Below are 22,051 nucleotides of genomic sequence, written 5' to 3'. Positions count from 1 at the left end.
TGGGGGAATGGAGCTCTTTTCTCCACCCCCTGGGACCAGGGGCTATTTTTAACTTCCAACCCCTACCCCCCTAGACAAACAACCCTCCCAAAAAAATCCCTCCTGCCCCCATCCCTCCTGGCCCTCCTTTGACCCCAGCATTGGTGAACATTGACAAAACTGGCACCAGGAGTGACTTGTGAGATGGGGAGTTTCGTGGGTTGGCAGTGTGTGTGGGGGGGGTGCTATTCCAAGGGGGAATATCTGTCTTGGGGTGGGACTGGGGGGGGGGGGTGTCTAAAAATAGCCCAGTGTCAGAGACAGCATAGGACAAATGCATCCCTGGCTCTGGTGCTAGCAGCTGGGCTTTCCCAGTCCTGGGACTGTGTTGTACCGAAGTTCAGTTATATCGGTCTCGCTGAACCTGAACTAAGTTATACTGCCTCAGAGGTACAATTTATTTAGATTAGGTTAGCCATTTTTAGACCCATCTAACTGTCCTGAACTTCTGTACAGTTCTCAGGAAGATTTACTTAACTACTGTATGGTCCACACATGGTGAATTTAGTGAGATCAGGTGGCCATTTTTAATGTAATCTAACCTCCCCCTAATCTTTGAATGTCTGTATGCAGCCTGTGTGGTTATAATTGGCTGAAATCATGAACGTGGGTTAGAAACTGTTTTCCCATCCCTTGAAAATTTTGAGATTCTAAATATTTTTCTCATTTTGGTGAATCAGAAGAAAAAGTTAAAATTCTAAAAAATATTGCTGAATTGAAAATTGAAAAAAAAATCAACTTCGGTGAACTAAATGTTCCATTTCATTTTGATATCACGTTAATTGTGTAAAAATCTTTAAACTACGTATTAACTTTTGATCTTCTTTACTATAAAAAGTTAAACATTTTATTTAAAAAATGGCAAAAGTGGGATGTTTCAGAAATATAATTGTTCCCCCTCCTGCCAAATGTTTTTGATAGCAAATTTACTGCAACTCACCTTTTCCTAAGAAAAAAATCTCCATTTTGATGAATCAGTGCTTTGATAAAGAAACAATTATGTTGAAAAAAACTCTAATAAATGTATTCTTTACTCTGTGTTATCCTTATGTGGCTCGCCCTTTTAAATGCTCTGGCTGGAGATGTTACCTTATGTAGGTTGTTATAGCTTTGGGTCTTTTGGGCAGGCAGCTGATAAAAGCAATGTAAGCTATTATTGCCAGAGAGAAACAAATAAAGAGCTCACATACGTTAGCCACTTTGCTGGGTCCACTCAATAACTGCTTAAGATAGAGATTCAGGTCTTTCATTCTTTTATGTCCTTGATCTGTAAAGGGTAAATGCCACCAGTGAGGGAACCTGCAACAAAGAACATACAGATATTTTATAGCTTTTACAATTTAGTTTCTGAAGATAAGGTTTTGCTGTACTTCAGTCCAGGACATCGTGAATGACAGGGAATAACTAGGGGTGGGCGGCCAGGGAACCAGACCCATACACCAGTTTGGAGGAGGTGACAGAAATGAGGCCACTGGAGAGCCAGCACTGCAGCAAGAGTGACCTGTGTCTGCCAAGCCCATGCCCCAGCAGCAGCCTCTGCTGTGGCAGCAATGGCAGTGGCCCAAGTATGGGGAGGTAAGACTAGTTCTTGGCATGCCTCACCCCCCCACTCCCAGGGTGCTAGAATTCTTAGTCATGCCTCTGATGAGAAGCATTGGGATCATAAAGGGCAGGGCACTAGACTGGGATTCTAGAGACCAAATGTCATGTCCTTGGTTTTGCATGATATGCTGATAACTAAGCAAGATGCATAACACCTATTTCTCATCCTACCTCCTTTGTCTTCAATCTATGTGTGAAGGCCAGGTTTTTAATGGCAACTAGGCATTTGAATGTAAATAAGTAACTATCAAGCACCCTAAGCAACTTTAAAAAACTGGCCTTCACATATAGAGTGGAGACAAAGGTGCTGCGAGGTGCTTCAGGGAAAGGGCAACCTCTGTGCGGTGTACAATTCCTCATATAATGTTAACCCAATCTCATCCTGACCTACATGTCACAAAAAAAAAAAAAAAAAAATCTTGGTGGTAAGCTCTTGAGCAAAGGTATTGTCTTTTTAATGCATTTATATAGTGCAGTATAATGGGACCCTATCCATCACAGACTAGGTACAGACATTCAAGAAGTCCAAGGTGCAATTGATCTAAGTTACTTGGTAAGTTTAGAGTGGTAGCAAACAGAGCATACATTCATCCTTTAGTGGGGGTGGGGTGGGGTGGGGGTGGAGGAGGGAAATCTTAGACTGGGTTCCACCATTTTAAAATCAGTCTATATGTGCCAAACTTCTGTTCTGTTATGGGTATAGACCAGTTTCCAAACACTTATACCAGTAAAAGAGTAGGACATCTTTACACATGCTCCAGGGTGTGCGGAGGGGAGGCACTTTAATTAGAGCGATTCTTGGGAGTCACTCTAAAGCACCTGCAGTGTCTTGTGTATTCAGCATCCTGCACTTCAAAATGGCAGCGGGAGTGCTTTAACTAAAGCAGGGGTGTCAGTATTTTGAAGCATAAGGATGCTGAATACATGTGACACCGAGGTTGCTGGAGCATGCTAATTACTATGCTCCAGCAGACTCAATTAATCAAGTTTGCTCTAACACATTTTAATTAGCATGCATTCAAGCAGGCATTGGGCATGTGCGTAGGTGCCCATAATGTCTGTACCTGGCCACAGTTATAATCTCTAGGCTCCTCTTTCATAGAAATAATACACTAAAACACACAATAATAGATAGCAATGATCCTCTATTAGATTTTATTAGTGATTTTACTTAGGTTTATTAAATAAAAGTATAGTTATCTAGTCATTTTCTATACAGTGTTCTCATATCAACTTCAAATATTATGGTGACTGAAAATGCCAACAAATTTTAATTATTATCTTTCACGTAAACATTTTATAAAGTTACATTTAAATAATTAAATTCTTCTCCCTTTTTTTTTAACCAGAAAAGCATGGTTAGTTTTGCCAAGGGGTTAGCTTTCTAACTATGTGCCTTATTGGATTACATTAACCTTGAACTTGAAAGGACTTTCTCTCTCTCTCTCTCTCCCTCTCTCTGAAGAAGAGGGAACATGTTATGTGTCCCAGAAGAGCTATCCATTCTAAACTGCATGTGATGGCTTTTGTCATATGGATTACTAATATTAAGTTGAGCCTGTTAAACTAATATTATGCTTTACATCCTCTAGTCCACATGATTTAGAGCAGTGGAAGTTTCAATTTGGTGTATTAAGTTTCTCAGCACCACTACAGGCTTTAAACTGTGCCTCATTTTTTTCCTCTTTTTTGAGTATAACCTTGTTTATCCAAAGGTCTCAGGAGACACCTGAAAGCTTCCGACAAATGTGATTTGAACTAAGTAAAAAGACAGCTAGCAGTTTAACAGAGAGAAAATGGACATGGCCAGACTTTTGAAAGCCTATTGGCGAGATCTCCACTTTGAACAGACTGTACCTAATTCTGTAGCTCAGCAAATAGATTACATAGTCTTTAGAAAGCTAACCAGATGACAATACATGGATCAGGGTGCCCATCTCTAGAGAAGAAAATTGGCTAGCTTTGCAGATCATGCAACTCGGAAAAGTTACACATACCAAAGCATTCTTCTCTAGTAAACAACTGGACAAACTGCCAGTGGGCATAGAACATTTTTTTCTCTTAGAAATGAAATGTAATTAGTTTTTTTTAGTTGGTTTGCAATACAGGCACTTTAATATGAGGGGTATGCTGATTAAATAGTTATGGAAATTCTAGAACTGAAGACTACTTCAAGCACTACAGTCTTTCATGAAATCAGAAATCTTTGAGCCCTATAATTCTCTCAAGTGCATTGTCCAGCTTTTTAAAAGTGTCTATAGGGAGGAACTTTTTTATCATTGCTTGTCAGAATTAATTCTGCAGTCCAATATCCAATTATTAGAATCTACATTTTTCTTTTCTTAGGTAAATTCCATCTCTGACTATACACAGGAGAAAATGAAAATTTGGCCTACTTGCTTTTAGATATTTCATAATAATCTGAAATAATAATAAATCAAATTATGCTGTCAGTTAAATTCATAAATCATTTCAGAATAAAATTCAAAAGAAAATGGTACAAAATTAGCAGCCTACTCTTAGGCTAGGGACAGAAATTACGCATAAACCAGGATAAGTGATTAGAAACTGGTTTACATCTGAAACACAATGGAAATTCAGTGCATATAAACCAGTTTCAAAATAGTTAAAACTGGTTTAAGATAAACTGGGATGGATGTAGTTGTGGCAGAAGGCCACCTCTGTTTCTCCCCAAAAACTCTGCTTTGTGACAATTTGGTTAGTATGGGCCCTGCAGAGGATACACACCTTACCTTATTTCTTTAGATAACCTGAGCTGGACACATTTCTGAGGGAGGGGGGGAAACCTGCTCCCTCTGCCTACATGACTGGCATCGCATACCTGGGTGAGGGGCTTGGGCTCCCTAGTGCGCTAGAGACTGCCAGTCTGCCCAGCAACCAGCGATGAATTTTAAATTGGTTGGCTGAAAGCCAACAGGTGCTGGCCTCCATTGGACCAAGTAAATGAGGTCATAAAGGCTATATAAATTAAGGACTGCCCAGGAGTGGGGGCATTAGCCATGATGAAAACTCAGAGAGAGAGAAGAGCTGGACCATCTGAAACTTGCTTTCTCTGGAAACTCATGATCAATGAACTGCCTGCCTCCAGAGGGAATCTCCACCTGCCTCTGGATGATACTTGTGAGTAAGCTACCTGAGATCTAACTAGATATATAGCTTGCAGTAACTCAGATGCGTGATCAAAGGCTACCCCAGCCACCCTATTTGCTCTATGGGATTTTTCTGATACTACTCAACTCTGTACCCTACTCCAACCCTACTCCTTGTAACCAGTAAAGTTCTCCTTTGTACCTAGCGTGGGAGACTTAATAGGAGTGGGTCTAGATTATGCCTTGGAGTCCCCTTGGTTAGGTTGACTAAGGGAGACCACTACTTGTGCTTCCAACTGAGGGAAGCATCCCGAGTTCTTGAAGTCAAGTACCCTTGAAGGCTACTAGGCCTGTGTTTCTTAGGGGGATACTGTGCCAGGATCAAGCCTGTCCCTGGGTGGTGGCAGCAATAGCCCCAGGCTAGCGGGTGTGCTCCAGGAAGGGGGTTGGCCAGACGTGAGGCAACCCCAGGGAGGCACTCGGAGCTTGGAAGGTGGTTGGACACAGTGAGGTGGGTGGCTCAGTGCAAGAGCACCCCCTACTGGCCCTCCACAGTAGTATTAGACTTAACTGATTTAGGTTAAATCAATTTATTGAACTTCTGTCCCACATCCCTTTCAGATTGAACTTAACTCATAGTCCCCCAGCATCCCAGGATGCTTTGTACCTCCCTTGCAAACCTCCCCTTCACAGGGTGGGTGGGTGGACTAGCCTTGGCCCAAGCTGTCTGCTCCAGCTGAGTAGGGAAGCATGCTCTAGCAACCCCTGGTTTCAGGCCTGAGCCATTTTGGGCATATGGCTGTATTTCTGCAATCAAAAGTGAATGCCTGTTTATTTGCTTGTCGGTTCAATCTATCCAGCTTAAACTAACCTGCAAAGATTGAACTGATTCAGCCTTGGGCTTTTTTGACTGTCTGTACTTAGACCAAATGGGTGCGAAATCAAGGTGAAAGCAATAAAGTAGGGTATTTTTATCATTTGCTTATTATCAGATGTAGTTCCCTGAGACTGGAACTGTGATCAGAGGTCAGGCATGCTAGGCACTGTACAAATGCATGAGGACAGATTGTCCTTTCCTTAGAGAGCTAACAGTGTGAACAACAAGATGAAACACAGAAAAGAAAAAAGGAAAGTGAAATGGCGTGCCCAAGATCAGTCAGTATATCAAAAGCACAGTAAAGAACAGAACCCTCTAGTCTCCTGCCACGCAGTCCAATGCCATATCCTTTGAACTAAGCTCCTTCTTAATTTGGTCTTCTCCAGGTGTACAAAATGAGAGTAACTTATTACATACATGAGGTGTGGAAACAAAGGGAAAATTACTTCAGTTATCCTGAGTTAGTAATGGTTTAAGACTTTCACACAGACTTTGACAGAACTGTACTTGTGATATTTGACAGATTTGTACATTTTGAAAGTCTTGTGCCCACCCAGAGCATTGACAAAAACAGCTGCTTTTAATCATTTTTAAAGCAATGTAATAAATAAAACTATGAATAAATCCAAACAAAAATCCTGATTCTAAAAACTCTCAAAACTTTGGCGAAATGTAAATTGTGCTCAGAATATCACACCTTAAACCAGAATGGGTTAATAAAAACCCCAGATTAAACAACCTGAAATGTGAGTGCAGGAAAAACTGGTTTCCCCTCCCTCCACTCATTAAGAACTGAACTAACACCCTGCAAGTGAATATCTTTTGTATTTTAAGGGAGACTAAATTTGGAAGGGAAATTTGTGGCTCAAGGCTATTCCAAGTTAAAGCCCTCATTTTGACTCTCTTAATTCAGTTCAAACACCAAAATCCTTTCAAGCCTGAATTAGCCTGAGTGTTCAAGTGCTCGGGTTCAAATAAATTGCTCAGGGGTTTTGCTGGAGTATTTACTTTCTTTAGGGTTGTGATTGTAGAGAAAGGCAGCTTTCGTTGTGTGAGTTAGCATGCTTATAGAAAGAATAACTATTAGTTTTGTCAGTGCTGGTGACACAATCCAAATTTTAGTTAAGCTGTCACTATAGCCTGTGACCTCATTTCCCCTAGATTCTATTATATAGAATAGGCTGTTGGAAAAACAAGAATCTTCTTAAACACACATCAACCACATATTTTTCCTATTTTTGTATGTGCTAGCAGAATCACGTGAGCTAATGTGCTGCCTTACTCTGGGAGAGAATGCCACGGAAACTGCTTTTGTAGGTGGCCGTGAAGTTTTGAAAGTTGGTCAAATGACTTTTCCACAAAGGTTGTAGTGTTGCAGGTTTGTACAACTTGGACTAGATACAGCTGCAGTTAGGAACAACAGAGATGATTAGAGAGGTATAAACACACAAAAAAATACACATGTGAAAATACAGGACAATTTTAACAAAGAAAAGGCTTTCTGTAATACAGCCCATAGTGCCAGAAAATTTGATTTATAACTTAGACTTAGCTGTATACACACACACACACACACATTATATATAATTATAATACAGAAGGTTTGAGGGGCATTTATCCAGACATATCTATCTGTCTCTTTGTTCATATATTATATATTCTGTCTCTATCTCCATACACACACACAACTTTTATGGATCATTATCATATTATGCAGACAAGTCTTTCTCTCTCTCCATGTATGTAAAGAGAAAGAGAGAGAGAAAGAGAAAGAGAGAGAGAGAGAGAGAGAGAGAGAGAGAGACTTGTCTGGATAACATGCAGCTCAAACATGGAAATATGACCACACTGTATGAAAACTAATAATGCTCCATTAAAGTATCATACAGAAGGCTCCCATTTCTAGCACGCTTCCTAATTTGTGCTGTGCTTCCCTTCTGGATACTTTAATTAGCTCTTGATTTATTTTTCACTATAAGGCAGGAACAGTTTTTCTTAATGGCTCCTTGCTAATAGCTCTCTGCCTGGTATTATTTCTCTCCTGAATCTCAATGCTCATGGCACTACTGCTCATCCCATGATCCTCTAATTGTACTAACAGAAGAGTAGTTTAAAATTAAGTTAAAAATAGTGACCAGAGATTGTAATACATACAGAGTCAGACTTTTTGCTGATCCCTAAAATGGTGGCTCTTGCAATTGAACTCTCTGTATTCAGCACCTCAGCATCTCGGGGAACAATGTCAGAAGATGAAGGCTTGGCAGAGCCTGTCAGTGACATTTGTGCAAGTGTGTGAATCAGGTTATTGAGTTTGACAGGAAAGCACTCCAAACTTTCCTTTATTTTTCTGAAAACAAAACAGAAGAAAATAAAAATAAAGATAGAATATTAATTTCTCTCTTTAGGCCTGTATTTCCCTTTGCTTCCATTTCTAGGTGCCTGCTGCCATGGCTGCAACTAAACAGACACATACTCACCAGTAATCACTTATTTGCAGCAAGACACCCTATCCAGCAACTGAACCCAATTCAAAAGAATTATTACATCAATCTGCAAAGGAGTAGGGCTAGATATGTCCCATTGGGAGGGTGGAAAACATGCTCACTGTAGCCCCAGATCCATAGGCCACATCCAAATGAACACAGATGGGATGCCTTGTGCCGCTGCTAGTTGTCCTCAAGGAACGCCTGTGCCATGCGCCCTCTGGCATGCAGTAGATTACCCCAGGTTGGGTAGGGGAGGCTGGGGCCAGCACTCGGTTGGCCCCAGCAGCCTTACCTGGGATCCAGGGGGCTTCCTGGGGCTGCAGCAGTGGCGATTCTGCTGCTTGGAGCCTGGCTGGCAGCCAGAGTGGGCTCTAGGCAGCCAGACTTTGGTTTTGAGTGGCACGCGCTACCCCTGCACACACTGCTCCACTTTTTTTGCGCAGGTTTTTTGACCTGCAATGCTCTCTTGCAGGGTGGAGAACAGGTGAATGTGCAGTATGCGGCACTGCAGATGTGTCTGTGGCACCACATACCGCTCGACTGTACCCATCTGGACTTGGCCATAGTTCTTATTCTGCCAGGCTCCTGGCAAACATTATGCTTAAGATTTAACTTGTTAATAGCCTCTTAAATAAGTAACCTGGCCACAGGTTCAGACCAGAACCCACAAAACCAGCTACAAAATATTTCACAAAATGTGTATAATAATTTGGTGGCTGGTTTCCACTGCACCTTGGGTTGACCATATGGCAGGGTCACCTGCCATGAAATCTGATGCTAACTGCATGGTGGGGCTTGGTTGACAGCTCATCCAGCTCTGGTGGTCTTATGGCTGAGACTGATAATCAGCTGATTGGCAATTCCTGCTTTGGGAAGACACCTTAGCTGGAACTGGCTGCAGTATGGTCCTAGGGCTAGAACCCACAGTCAGCCAATTGGGCTGAAGGGGCTTCTCTCCAAGGGCCCCACTTACCCCGGCTGCGCTGGGGGTCAGCGGGGGGCTCCGCGGCTGCTGGAGGGTTTCTGGGGGGCTTCGGGGGAGCGGGGGCGCAGCGAGGTTTCACCCGTGCGTCTCTCGCTGCTCCCGCGTCTAACTGGGCTTTTTCCCGGTCGGCGGGCCCTTTTAAACTGCGCGCATGCGCAGTGGGCCTGCCGTCGAGGAAGCTGCTCTTAAGGCAAATACGGGGGCCCTGCCTGGGATTTGGGGGACCCTGCCTTACTGGAGGGGGGCTGGTGAGTACCCCCCCTTCTCTCTCTCTCTCTCTCTCTCTCCCTGGGGGGCTGGGCCAAGTAGGGGCCTGGGCGGGGCTTGACCCGGCCCGGCTCCACTCAGCTGCCGCCTCCCACATACACACTAAGGGGGTTAGCCCCTTCTCTCCACAGGCCCCGCTTACCCCGGCTGCGCTGGGGGTCAGCGGGGGGCTCCGCGGCTGCTGGAGGGTTTCTGGGTGGGCTTCGGGGGAGCGGGGGCGCAGCGAGCTTTCACCCGCGTGTCTCTCGCTGCTCCTTAGTGTGTGTGTGGGAGGCGGCAGCTGAGTGGAGCCAGGCCGGGTCAAGCCCCGCCCAGGCCTCTATTTCACCCAGCCCCCCAGGGAGCCACGCGACCGGAGCCGCATGAACAAGCTGCACAAACAGGCGCGCTTCTCTGCTGGCGCGTGAGTTAGCGCGGAGTTAGCGCGGGAGGGCGTGCGGGTGGGCGCCAGACCCTGCCTGCGCACCCCCCAGGGTAGACAGTCCCAGCCATAGCCAGCCTACCAGAGGCATGACACGGATGGGCACGCGCCGCACCCCGAGGGTCCCCTCGGGCTCCGCGGCCCCCCCCTCTGGCACCTCAGAGACGGCCACCCAGACGGAGCCCCTGGTTCCGGGCTCCACGCAGACGGAGCCCCTGGCTCTCGGCTGCGGGGGCTGCCTGTCCCTTTTTCAGGCTCTGGGGCCTGGGAGCATGGCGACCTCCCCTTGCAGGGTCTGCTCCCTTTTGGGGTCTCTGGCGCGCCGGCTGGAGGAGCTCCAGGCCACAGTCCACAGACTGCGTGCCATCAGGGACTGCGAGCAGGAGATAGACTCCTACTGCCAGGCCCTTCTCCCCCGGGAGGCGGAGGGTAGATCACAGTCTCCCTCCAGGCCAGAGGAGGACTCTGGGACCTCCTGCTGTGTCCAGCCAGGGGCATGGACCAAGGTGGTCAAGGGCCCTAAGGCCCGCCGCACCAAGGCCCCACCCCCGCCACAACTGAGCAACAGGTATGCACCTCTTGCTGCCCCAGCAGAGCCTGCTGAGTTGCCGGCCCCCACAGGCAACATGGGCCCAACTGCAACTCCCGCCCCTGCTCTCCCCAAGACAAAACGTAAGGTGTTTGTTGTGGGAGACTCCCTCCTGAGGGGGAGGGAGGGGCCAATCTGCCACCCTGACCCCTTAGCCCGGCAAGTCTGCTGCTTCCCAGGGGCCCGCATCCGGGACATTGAGGAGAGGATCCCCAAGCTCCTCAAACCCACAGACCACTATCCCATGCTCCTTATTCATGTGGGCACCAATGACACGGCTCGGAGCACTCCCAGCCAGGTCATGAGGCGCTACAGGGATTTGGGAGCGGGGCTTAAGGGTCTGGGGGCACAGGTGGTGTTCTCGTCCATCCTCCCAGTCTCAAGCTATGGGCTGAGAAGGGACAGGAGGATCTATGTGGTCAACCAAAGACTGCGGCGCTGGTGTCGTCAGGAAGGCTTTGGCTTTCATGACCACAGCCAGCTCTTTGGTGAGAGAGGCAGCGAGCTGCTGGGAAGAGATGGTCTTCACCTCTCTCCCCTAGGGAGGAGGCTCTTCTCAGCCAGACTGACTGACCTGCTCCACCGGGCTTTAAACTAAGCCCGCTGGGGGACAGGGGGACGACCGCCACTGCTGGCCCGCTGAACAATCCTTGCAAAGCCAGCGGATCACGGCACTCAAGGGAGCCCACCCCAGCCCCAGCCCTGGTAAAATCTGTGGGCAAGGAAGGAGCCCCCCAGGGGGCACTTGCCTGCCTGTACACAAATGCCAGGAGCTTGGGGAATAAGCAGGAGGAGCTCATCCTCCTGCTCAGTGCAAACAATTACGATGTCATAGGGATCACAAAGACCTGGTGGGACCCATGACTGGACCACGGGGATAGATGGCTATACCCTGTACAGGAGGGATCGTGTAGAGAAAAGGGGCGGGGGTGTAGCTCTCTATGTTAAGGAAAGCTACGCGTCCCTGCAAGCCGATATTGGCGACCAGGGTGGACGGCTGGAGACCCTCTGGGTTAAAATCCGTGGGGAACACGGCACAGGGGACACAATGGTGGGAGTCTATTACAGACCTCCCACCCAAAGTCCTGAGCTAGACCAGGAGTTTGCCCAGGAACTGGCTGAGGCAGCTTGCTCCAGGACCATGGTTGTCATGGGTGACTTCAATTACCTAGACATCTCGTGGGAGGATCGCTCAGCAAAATCTGAGCGGTCGCAGAGCTTCCTCTCGTGCGTGGATGACCTCTACCTGACTCAAGAAGTCTATGGGCCAATGAGAGGCAAAGCGCTGCTCGACCTGGTGCTGGCTACTGGGGAGGACCTAGTCGGCGACCTAGTGATCGATGGGAAGCTGGGTGACAGCGACCACGAGCTGATCACCTTCACCATCCGCCAAAAAGCTGGCAAGTCAGTCAGCAACACGCAAGTCCTTGACTTCAGGAAAGCCGACTTTGACAAGCTCAGGAGGCTTGTCAGTGAGGCCCTAAGGGACTGTGACCACAGGGAGAGGGGAGTTCAAGAAGAGTGGTTGCTCCTCAAGGGAGCGATCCTCAATGCACAAACTAAGTCTATTCCATCTCGGAGGAAAGGCAGCAAGAGGGCACAGCAGCCCCCCTGGCTCTCCAGGGACCTAGCAGACCTCCTGAGGCTAAAAAGAAAGGCCTACAAAGGATGGAGGATGGGAGTCACCTCCAAGGAGGATTATTCTGCACTGGTCCGGTCCTGTAGGGAGCAGACCAGGAAAGCCAAGGCTGCAACTGAACTCCAGCTAGCTTTGAGCATCAAGGACAATAAAATGTCCTTTTTCAGATATGTGGGGAGCCAGAGGAAAAGCAGGGGCAACGTTGGACCCCTGCTGAACCAGATGGGGCAACTGACAACTGACGCCCAGGAAAAAGCCAACCTATTAAATAGGTACTTTGCGTCGGTCTTTCATCAGCCCCATGGGACGCCTGTGCCTGCTACAGGGCCGGGAAGTCCGGGTGAGGGTGATCCCCTGCCCTCCATTAATGCTGACTTTGTGAAGGAACATCTTGAGAAGCTGGATACCTTCAAGTCAGCCGGCCCTGACAATCTTCACCCCAGGGTACTCAAGGAGCTGGCGAGCATCATAGCCCAGCCTCTAGCGCGGATCTTTGAAAACTCTTGGCGCTCTGGTGCAGTGCCTGAAGACTGGAAGAAGGCCAACGTGGTGCCTATCTTCAAGAAAGGGAGGAAAGTGGATCCGGCTAACTATAGGCCCATCAGCCTGACTTCTATCCCGGAGAAGATCTTAGAAAAGTTTATTAAGGAGGCCATCCTTAATGGACTGGCCGACGCCAACATCTTAAGGGATAGCCAGCACGGGTTTGTTGCGGGTAGGTCTTGCTTGACCAATCTCATTTCCTTCTACGACCAGGTGACCTATCACCTGGACAAGGGAGATGAGATTGATGTCATATATCTTGACTTCAAAAAAGCCTGCGATCTGGTGTCCCATGATCGTCTCTTGGAGAAACTGGCCAATTGTCGCCTTGGGTCCCCCACGATCCACTGGCTGGAAAATTGGCTCCGGGGTTGGACCCAGAGGGTAGTAATTGATGGAAGTCACTCATCGTGGTGTCCTGTGACCAGTGGGGTCCCCCAGGGCTCTGTCCTTGGAGCCATACTGTTCAACATCTTCATTAATGATGTGGACACTGGAGTCAGAAGCGGACTGGCCAAGTTCGCCGATGACACCAAACTTTGGGGCAAAGCATCCACACCGGAAGACAGGTGGATGATCCAGGCTGACCTGGACAGGCTCAGCAAGTGGGCGGATGAGAAGCTGATGGTGTTCAACGCCGATAAATGCAAGGTTCTCCACCTTGGGAAAAAACCCCCGCAGCATCCTTATAGGCTTGGCAGTGCTATGTTGGTTAGCACTATGCAAGAAAGAGACTTGGGGGTCATCACTGACCACAAGATGAACATGAGCCTGCAATGCGATGCTGCGGCTAGTAAAGCGACCAAAACGCTGGCTTGCATCCATAGATGCTTCTCAAGCAAATCCCGGGACGTCATTCTCCCCCTGTACTCGGCCTTAGTGAGGCCGCAGCTGGAGTACTGCGTCCAGTTTTGGGCTCCACAAATCAAAAAGGATGTGGAGAAGCTTGAGAGAGTCCAGAGAAGAGCCACGCGCATGATCAGAGGTCAGGGAAGCAGACCCTACGATGACAGGCTGAGAGCCCTGGGGCTCTTTAGCCTGGAAAAGCGCAGGCTCAGGGGTGATCTGATGGCCACCTACAAGTTTATCAGGGGTGACCACCAGTATCTAGGGGAACGTTTGTTCACCAAAGCGCCCCAAGGGATGACGAGGACGAATGGTCACAAACTACTACAAGATCGTTTCAGGCTGGACATAAGGAAGAATTTCTTTACTGTCCGAGCCCCCAAGGTCTGGAACAGCCTGCCACCGGAGGTTGTTCAAGCGCCTTCTTTGAACACCTTCAAGATGAAACTGGATGCTTATCTTCCTGGGATCCTATGACCCCAGCTGACGTCCTGCCCTTTGGGTGGGGGGCTGGACTCGATGATCTTCCGAGGTCCCTTCCAGCCCTAATGTCTATGAAATCTATGAAATCATGATCCCAGGCTCTCGCTGCACTAGCAAGTAGTAGTGGCACAATTCAGATTTGATCCCTGATCCCAAAATCATGTGTTCTACCACGCATGCATGGCATGGTAGAAGGTGTGATTGTTGGGGTAGGAAAACATCCCATTGTGCCATTAAATGAACATATGCCAGGGGCCTTAATGTCCTGGATCAACCCCTCCCCCCCTTGCCTTAAAGAATAGACACAGATGGACAGCATGCTTGCAAGAGCACAGAGTATGCTTGCAAGAGCACAAGAATATTGTCACAACCCAAAGTTGTGAGTTTTTGTTTGTGTGCGCTTCGGCATCGCTAAATTATGTTCCTGCTAAATTGCAGCTTCCTTGCACGGTGGAGTTCTCTGCTGCAGAAGAGAACTCCGGTGCAACGGGGAATTTCCTGCCAATTTGTAGCTTTCTTTGCATGGTGCATTTCTTTTGCATCTCAGAAATGCACGGTGCAAAGGAGTTCCCACCATTTGTATGAAGATTCGTGCCACGTTATTGGACGATTCTAATATATGCACACGTAATGGCTAGCGATTGGCTTGCTAGCCGTATAAAGAGCTTGGGTGGCTTCCGCCCAAGTTGGAGAGAAATCACTTAGAGAGTGTGAAGATCTCTAAGTGCTGCGGATCCTCACAGACCCAATGCATTTCTTAAGCAGGCAACAGAGGTCTAAACAGCCTCTTGCCTCTCCCTGTCGCCGAGCGCAATCCTAGACATATCCCTTTCATAGATTCATAGATGTTAGGGTCGGAAGGGACCTCAATAGATCATCGAGTCCGACCCCCTGCATAAGCAGGAAAGAGTGCTGGGTCTAGATGACCCCAGCTAGATGCTCATCTAACCTTCTCTTGAAGACCCCCAGGGTAGGGGAGAGCACCACCTCCCTTGGGAGCCCGTTCCAGACCTTGGCCACTCGAACTGTGAAGAAGTTCTTCCTAATGTCCAATCTAAATCTGCTCTCTGCTAGCTTGTGGCCATTATTTCTTGTAACCCCCGGGGGCGCCTTGGTGAATAAATACTCACCAATTCCCTTCTGTGCTCCCGTGATGAACTTATAGGCGGCCACAAGGTCGCCTCTCAACCTTCTCTTGCTATATACTCAAGATTCAAACCCACAGAGCTTTAACAACTCCGGGGCCAGAGAGCCGAACCAAACCCACGGAGCTTCGACAACTCCGTGGGAAAGAAATTGCCGAACCCACGGAGCCTTAACAACTCCGGGGCCAAAGAACCGAATTTGTCGTAGTCCTCCAATGAGGATTTAAGCTGAGCTGCACCTGGAAACTGTCCAGCCTACACCACGACCATCTTGGGTGTAAGTAAATAATCTTTAAATCAACCATTACACCTCTGTGACTAATTCTAGCCCGTGCGTGCCTTGCCGCTGTTCGGTCTCCTCCGGCCCCGCGTGCCCGGGCTGCCGGCCACAGCCTGCGTGCGCAAAGACGGGCCCGGCTTGCCCCCGGCCCGCACAAATATAACATATGGGTTGGCACAATACAGCCTATGGCAGCGATTCCCAAACTGTGGGTCATGACCCCAAATGGGGTCGCAACATCAGCCGATGCAGTCATGGGGGTGGGGGACATAAGGGGCCACACTGAGGAAATGGGGCTATAAATGGAGTAATGCTGATGAAAAGTTTGGGAAGCATTTTCCTATGGGCTGGATCTGGCCTGCCAACTGACTGGATTTGACCTGTGGGTGGGCATCTGCCAATTGATTGTATCCAGGCCACAGAAGCCCCTGCAGTGCTCCATATGGGGCTGAGCCCTTCGTTCTCCTGCCCTGGGCAGCCCACACCGCAGTCCTGCCCACACCTACCGAGGGCCCCAGTCAGTATGCAAAGCTTCCTCGTAGGACTGCACCCAGAGCTGCCTGGGTACTGCTCAGCTCCCCCCGCCTCCAGTGGCTCCTCTTCCCCCTGCTGTGCTGCTCCAGGCAGCAGGTAAGTGAGAAAGGGCAGGGGCCTTGGGGATGCATGCCAGGCACGACAGGCCCAAACAGAGAGGGGGGAAACTGCAGCGGGGTGGCTCCTGCCCCACTGCATGGGGCTCCAGCTCCCAGCCATTTTCCATCCACTTGGCTTCCCACAGGTGGCTGCACATCATGCTAGGCAGGTGGAGTGGGTGGAAGGCAGCTAGCAGCCTGGACTACCCAGGGTGGTAGTGGGTAGGACGTGGCCTCATGTGGAGTGCTGTGGGGGCAGCTGCAGGTTGGCAGGGGGAAGGGGGACAGATTGCACCTACACCACACCTGGGCAAGCTCTGCTGCATGTGACCCCCACCCCTCAATTCCTCCCTCCACCCCAGTTGGCTCCTGAAACCTGGAACATGGACTGTCCCCCACACAAATGTGCATCCTCTACCCCTGCATCTCCAAACAGCCTCCCCCTCCTCACAAACACCCTACACTGGGGGTGGGCAATTATTTTGGGTGGAGGGCCACTTACTGAGTTTTGGCAAGCCATTGAGGACCGCATGACAGGCAGCCAGGGGCAGATAAATATTAATTTTCTAAATTTTTTAGGGGCCCTGCAGGCTGGATAGAATGGCCTGGCAGGCTGCATCTGGCCCGCGGGCCGCATTTTGCCCACCCCTGTCCTACACACACAGCAGACATCCCCCACACACAACCATACACCTGCCCCCCACACACCCATCCCTCACATATACCTCTTCCAATATACTAGAGTAAGACTTTATTTTAAGTTATTATGTAATCGCCTTTATATACAATACTCAAAATAACATACATCAGGACAAAAATATTTTTTGAAATAAAATTAATGTTATAGTAAATTTTTGATTTTTAGTATCTGATTTGCTCTTTATCTATAGTTTGTTAAAATGGCATCTTCTGAAACATTTCATGTGTGCAGCCCTCAACAGCTCACCAAAACTTGGTAAGTGGCCCTCTAGCCAAAATATCTGCCCTTTGCTGGTATAACATCTACCCTGCTCAGGAGGTATGGATAACTTCTCTTCGGAGACTAAATGTACAGTGACTCAACAGCCATTTAGCAATTCAATTGTGATAACCGTCTTGTAAATCCCTTTGTTATATTTGTGAATATCAGGATCCTGCTTACCCCTTGTGCAGCTGCGTAAGGAAGAAAAAGAGAGAAAAGAATCTCCAATGTTACAACTCCACATTCATTCCCAAGCTAGAGAAGTTGGAATACATTTCTAATACCCTAGATTTTAAGGATCCTTCAGGAGAAAAGGCACTATGTAAGTCTCTTAGAAGCACTTCTGACAAATGACTTGTTTCATCATTGGTCTTGGAAGAGGGAGAAGTGCTGCCTACTGAGAACCTTCTTGAATCTAGTTGCTAGTTAGAATCCCTTTGCACTAGAATGTTAATTTTTCTCTAATTACTTCTGTTCAAGTTCCTGGGGTATTTTAGGTGAAGTGCCAACCACACAGCACAATGGTTTTTCCACGTGTAGGCAGATGCTAATTATACTAATCCATTGTTATCAGAAGTCCATATAAGCACATTACCATTTGGTTAAATCCCACTGACCTAGGACATCAGCCATGCTTAAAGTTGAGCAGGGGCCTAAATTCTCTATTGAAGAGGACTTCCTGAAAAAAGGTCTAAATTTGCATGATTCCTGAGAAACAGACCCATCCATCCCTTTGCCCTGCCTTAAACAGCATCTCTCTAGCAACAGAGTATCTAGCTCCTAACCCAAGGCACTAGACATTGTTTTGGCCTCAGATGCCAGCTGTGCCCCCTCTTCAATACAGACCACATCATCACTAGACAAAATAACATGGATTATAACATCCAGATTTCATTCACCTGGTCCTGGCATCTGGGGCAAAGTGGAAGCAGTGATTTCCGGTTTACAATTGTCAACTTGTGGCTTCTGGAAGTAGCTGGTGTTTTTGTTCCTCCCACACCCCATTGTGGGGCAGTTGCTGCAATCACCCGACACTAGTTATGCCACTGCTACCAATGTCATATAGTCCATCACCTGCTTACAGTGACCCTCTGGGCTAGGGACAGATATTCAAAAAGCTGGAGCCTGAATTAATTCAACCTTTGCAGGTTAGTCTAAGGTTAGTTCAACCTGCCTAGGTTGAACTAGTTTGTAACAGAACAGACATGCAGGCACATGCCTACAGTTGCTCAGGCCAGGAACTGGGGGGGGGGGGGGCAAAGCATGCCCTCAGCTGCAGGGAAGCTGTGGGGTGGGGAGTGGGTGGAGTGGGGTGGCATGGCCAGTTCAAGTTGAATTGGCTAGGGAGGGGTTTAATTCCCCCCTTGCTGTCCCACTGGCAGGGACCCAAGATGGGTCTGCCGGGCACTCCCATCTTGCTGCTACAGCAGCAGGGCACCATGGCCCCTGAGGCAGAGGGGAGCAGGGAGAGGGTTAGTTTCCCCTCTACCCCACCTGCAGCCAGGTCTCTTCACTGTCGTGCTCACTCCCTATGGTGGAATAAGCCTCTCGCTGTCCCCTCCTCTGGATGCTGGAAGGAGGGGGAGTAATCCACCCTGCCCCCACCTCCCCGGGGCCCTGTGGGCTGGCATCTGGCTGTGCCCCCACCCTGCCACTGCAGCAGGAAGGGGAAGGGCCCTTGGTTGGGGCAGCAGTCCCTATCATAATGCTGGGGAGCATAAGCACCTTCTTGGTGGGGGGCACTGCTGTAGGGCAGCCAGAGCTGTGGTAGACTGCATGTGGCAGCACCGGGGCCTGGAGCCCTCCAAGCCCCTCCCAGTACCACTGTGGCCTGCAGTGGCTTTCCTCACCCTGCAGTGCAGCCCCTCCACCACTCCCCTCACTGGGAATGGGCTTGTGCCCAGGGAAACTGACAGGGGCTTCTGCCCCCATCATGGTTGCTCCCAGTTTGTCACTCCAGTGGCCAGGCGGGGGCATGGACAGACACCACCAGCTGGGTGGATCCAGCCCACAGAGGAGCTTTGTCTGGCTCCTGGTGGATCCCTTGGTTCTGCCTGGCTAAGGTGCCACCCCCTGGGCACATAGCTGGGCTGGGGCTGCTCTGTGGCAGGACTGCTTTTCTAGCAGCTCGGCCACAGCAGCTCTTTGCTGCTGCCACTGGCCCCAGCCCCATGGTACAGGCAGGGACCAGCACACATAGCCTTGACCCCACGCACCCGCCGTCAGCTCCAGGCTCACCTGTCCAGGCTGAGCAGCAGTGGTGTGGGAGAGAAATTGCTGTTCAGCGTGGCAGGAAAAGCAGCCCCTCCCACTCCTGGCACTTCCTGCTGCAGCCTTCTGTAGCTAACACCAGGCTGCCCTGCATCTCTGCCATGTCACTGCCACCTCTGAGCTACCCCATGTGGCAGCGGTGCCAGCACAGAGCAGATGCACAGCAGCTTGATGCTGGCTCTGGGTGGCTGCACCTGGAAGTGCTGGCAATGGGAGGGGGAGGAGCCACTGCTCAGCCTGGATAGGTAAGCCTGGAGCCGATGCAGGGCACTCAGGGTCAGGGCTACACATGCAGCAGCAAAGAAGCTTCTGTGGCTGGGCTGCCTAGAAAGGAAGTCCTGCTATGGAGCAGCCCCAAACCAGCTGCATGCCCAGGGGGTGGCTCTCCCTGCCCTGCAGCAGGGCCCCCTGCCAGGAAGGGGCTCGTACTCTCCGACAGTATGACAGGATCTGCTACCCCCATCAAGGGTCCTGCACCCTCCTGCTGCAGCAGCCAAGTGGGGGCACGGCCAGATGCTGGCCCACAGGGTCCCTTGCGGGGGGGAGGGCAGGGACAGAGTTATTGCTCCTCCCTCTGGGGTCCAGCAGAAGGGACAGCAGGGCGCCTATTCCACCACAGGGAGTGGGCACGGTGGTGATGGTAGGCACACCTGGCTGCCAGTGGGGTAGCAGGGACACTAACCCCCTTCTCTGCTTTCCTCTGCCTCAGGGGCCATGGTGTTCTGCTTCTGCAGGAGCGAGGGGGAGCTCCTGGAAGACCTGGCTTGGGTTGCTACTAGTAGGAAAGCGAGGGGGGAATTAAACTCCTCCCTGCCCAGACCCCCACCCCTGCCTGGGCTCAGGAGCAGAGGGGCAGGGCCAGCCCAGCTGGGCTGGAGCAGAGAGCCCAGCCCAGAGAGCATGCTGGGATGCTGAGGGAATCTGGTTTAACTTAAACCAGGAAGGGTTTTGGGACAGACAATGCATAAACTGGTTTCAGCCAAATCAGTTAAGTCTGATACTACATTCAACCAAGTTTATCTCAAACCAGTTTCAGCCATTTTGAAACTGGTTTATGTGCACTGAACATCTGTTCTGTTACAGGTTTAAACCAGTTTATGATCACTTAAACCAGTTTATGTGTGATGTCTTTCCCTAGCTCTGCTGTCTGCATTGGACAGACTGGACAGACAGGGTGATCCCTACATGTAAGCATGAATGAACACCAATCTGATATCAATTCCAGAAAGAACACTTTAACCTCCTTGGACATTTCATCACTGGCCTCAGAGCAGATGTTAGACAACAAAACTTTAAGATGAACTTGTACAGGAAATTGCAAACAAAGAACCATCCACAGACTGGATGGTGTTAAATCTGGTCTTAACATTACTATGTCCCTCAGTGGGTTAACTGATTTGTTTTTCTCTGTCCTACCCATCTCTCCCAGCAGTGCCCCCAGTGAACTTGCCCAACTGTAAACTAAAAAAAAGAAAGAAAACAGTCATACACTCTGTGCAGATTTTTCATATAAAAATTAGCCATATTAAGCCTGGAGCAAGTACAGGAAAGAAGATACATATATTTTCTTAATGTAATAGAAGGAGAATCATCTTCCAATAAGGCACAATAATTATCTTAATTATTAATTAAGTTTTCCTGAAACAGGCAAATAAAGCTTGTTTTATAAATGACATAAATTAGGGCTCAAATGAAAAACAGGAAAATAAATCTTCATTTAAGTTATTATTAGAAAATCAATATAGTGCTGATTAATTGGGCCATGACTAAGCTTGTACAACTTTCTTTAGTTTCTGGGGTGAGGGGAAAATATTATATTAAAAGCATAATTTAATCTCTTGATTAATCACTGGGAGGTGTTTTGGATCATAGAATTTGTAGCTTGATTACAATGTAGGAAAGCAGCAAGAAAAAAACATCAATCTATTACCATGAGAATCCTCTTGATTTTGCAGCTAAACACAGTGAATTTTAGCTCGTATGCAACGTGCCTCTGCCTACAGTGGAAATCAATGTGGTACTAATTCAGATGCTATTACTATTGCCAAGTGGCTGGTATCAGAGTACCATCATTTAGGCAATCTATCATTTTAATGTCTTGTTGTTCCATCCATGAGCCCATTATATCTCTGAAATGCTTTTAACTTGCAGATTGCTCATCACATACCTTGACTTTAAACCCAAACTGAAAAATACAAGGGACTTAACATGTATTGACTTTAATGAGTGTTTAGAAAAGGATTCTATCAACTCAATATTTTTAAATGATACAATGTAGTCTAGTGTCTATTATGCATAGTCTATAGACAATCTAATATATGCTCTATTGCAAGGGTGGGCTAACAAAAATAGGATGCATTTCAATACGGACAAGTGCAGGGTGCTGCACTTGGGCAGTAGTAACCAGCAGCACACTTATAAGATGGGAAACTCCCTTCTTGAGAGCACGGAGGCAGAAAGGGATCTTGGAGTCATCATTGACTCCAAGATGAACATGGGCCGACAATGCGAGGTCACGGTCGGCAGGGCTAACCGGACCCTATTGTGCATCTACAGGTGCATCTCAAGTAGGGCCAAGGAGGTGATCCTCCCCCTCTACGCGACACTAGTCAGGCCACAGCTCGAGTACTGTGTCCAGCTCTGGGCACCCCACTTCAAGAGGGATGTGGACAACAATTAAGAGGGTCCAGAGGAGGGCCACCCGCATGATCCGGGGACAGCAGGGCAGATCCTACAATGAGAGGCTACGGGACCTGAACCTGTTCAGCCTCCACAAGAGAAGGCTGAGGGGGGACCTTGTGACCGTCTATAAACTCACTAGGGGGGACCAGAAGGGTTTGGGGGAGACCTTGTTTCCCCTAGCGCCCCCGGGATA

The 22,051-nt window shown here is 48.7% G+C and overlaps 1 protein-coding gene across 1 annotated transcript in view; it reads right to left on the bottom strand.

Moving 5' to 3' along the window:
• Positions 1–22,051, bottom strand: part of PIK3C2G (phosphatidylinositol-4-phosphate 3-kinase catalytic subunit type 2 gamma) — a 372,292-nt gene that overhangs the window by 63,945 nt on the left and 286,296 nt on the right. Inside the window, 3 exon segments of the mRNA XM_059726204.1 lie at positions 1,230–1,338; positions 6,911–7,032; positions 7,783–7,975. Of these exon segments, the coding sequence (XP_059582187.1) occupies positions 1,230–1,338; positions 6,911–7,032; positions 7,783–7,975 (424 nt within the window).

Source organism: Alligator mississippiensis, chromosome 4, assembly GCF_030867095.1.
Source record: "Alligator mississippiensis isolate rAllMis1 chromosome 4, rAllMis1, whole genome shotgun sequence".
In the NCBI taxonomy this organism is placed as follows: domain Eukaryota; kingdom Metazoa; phylum Chordata; order Crocodylia; family Alligatoridae; genus Alligator; species Alligator mississippiensis.
The sequence above is the reverse complement of the archived record's forward strand: the minus strand, read 5'-3'. Positions and strand labels throughout refer to the sequence as shown.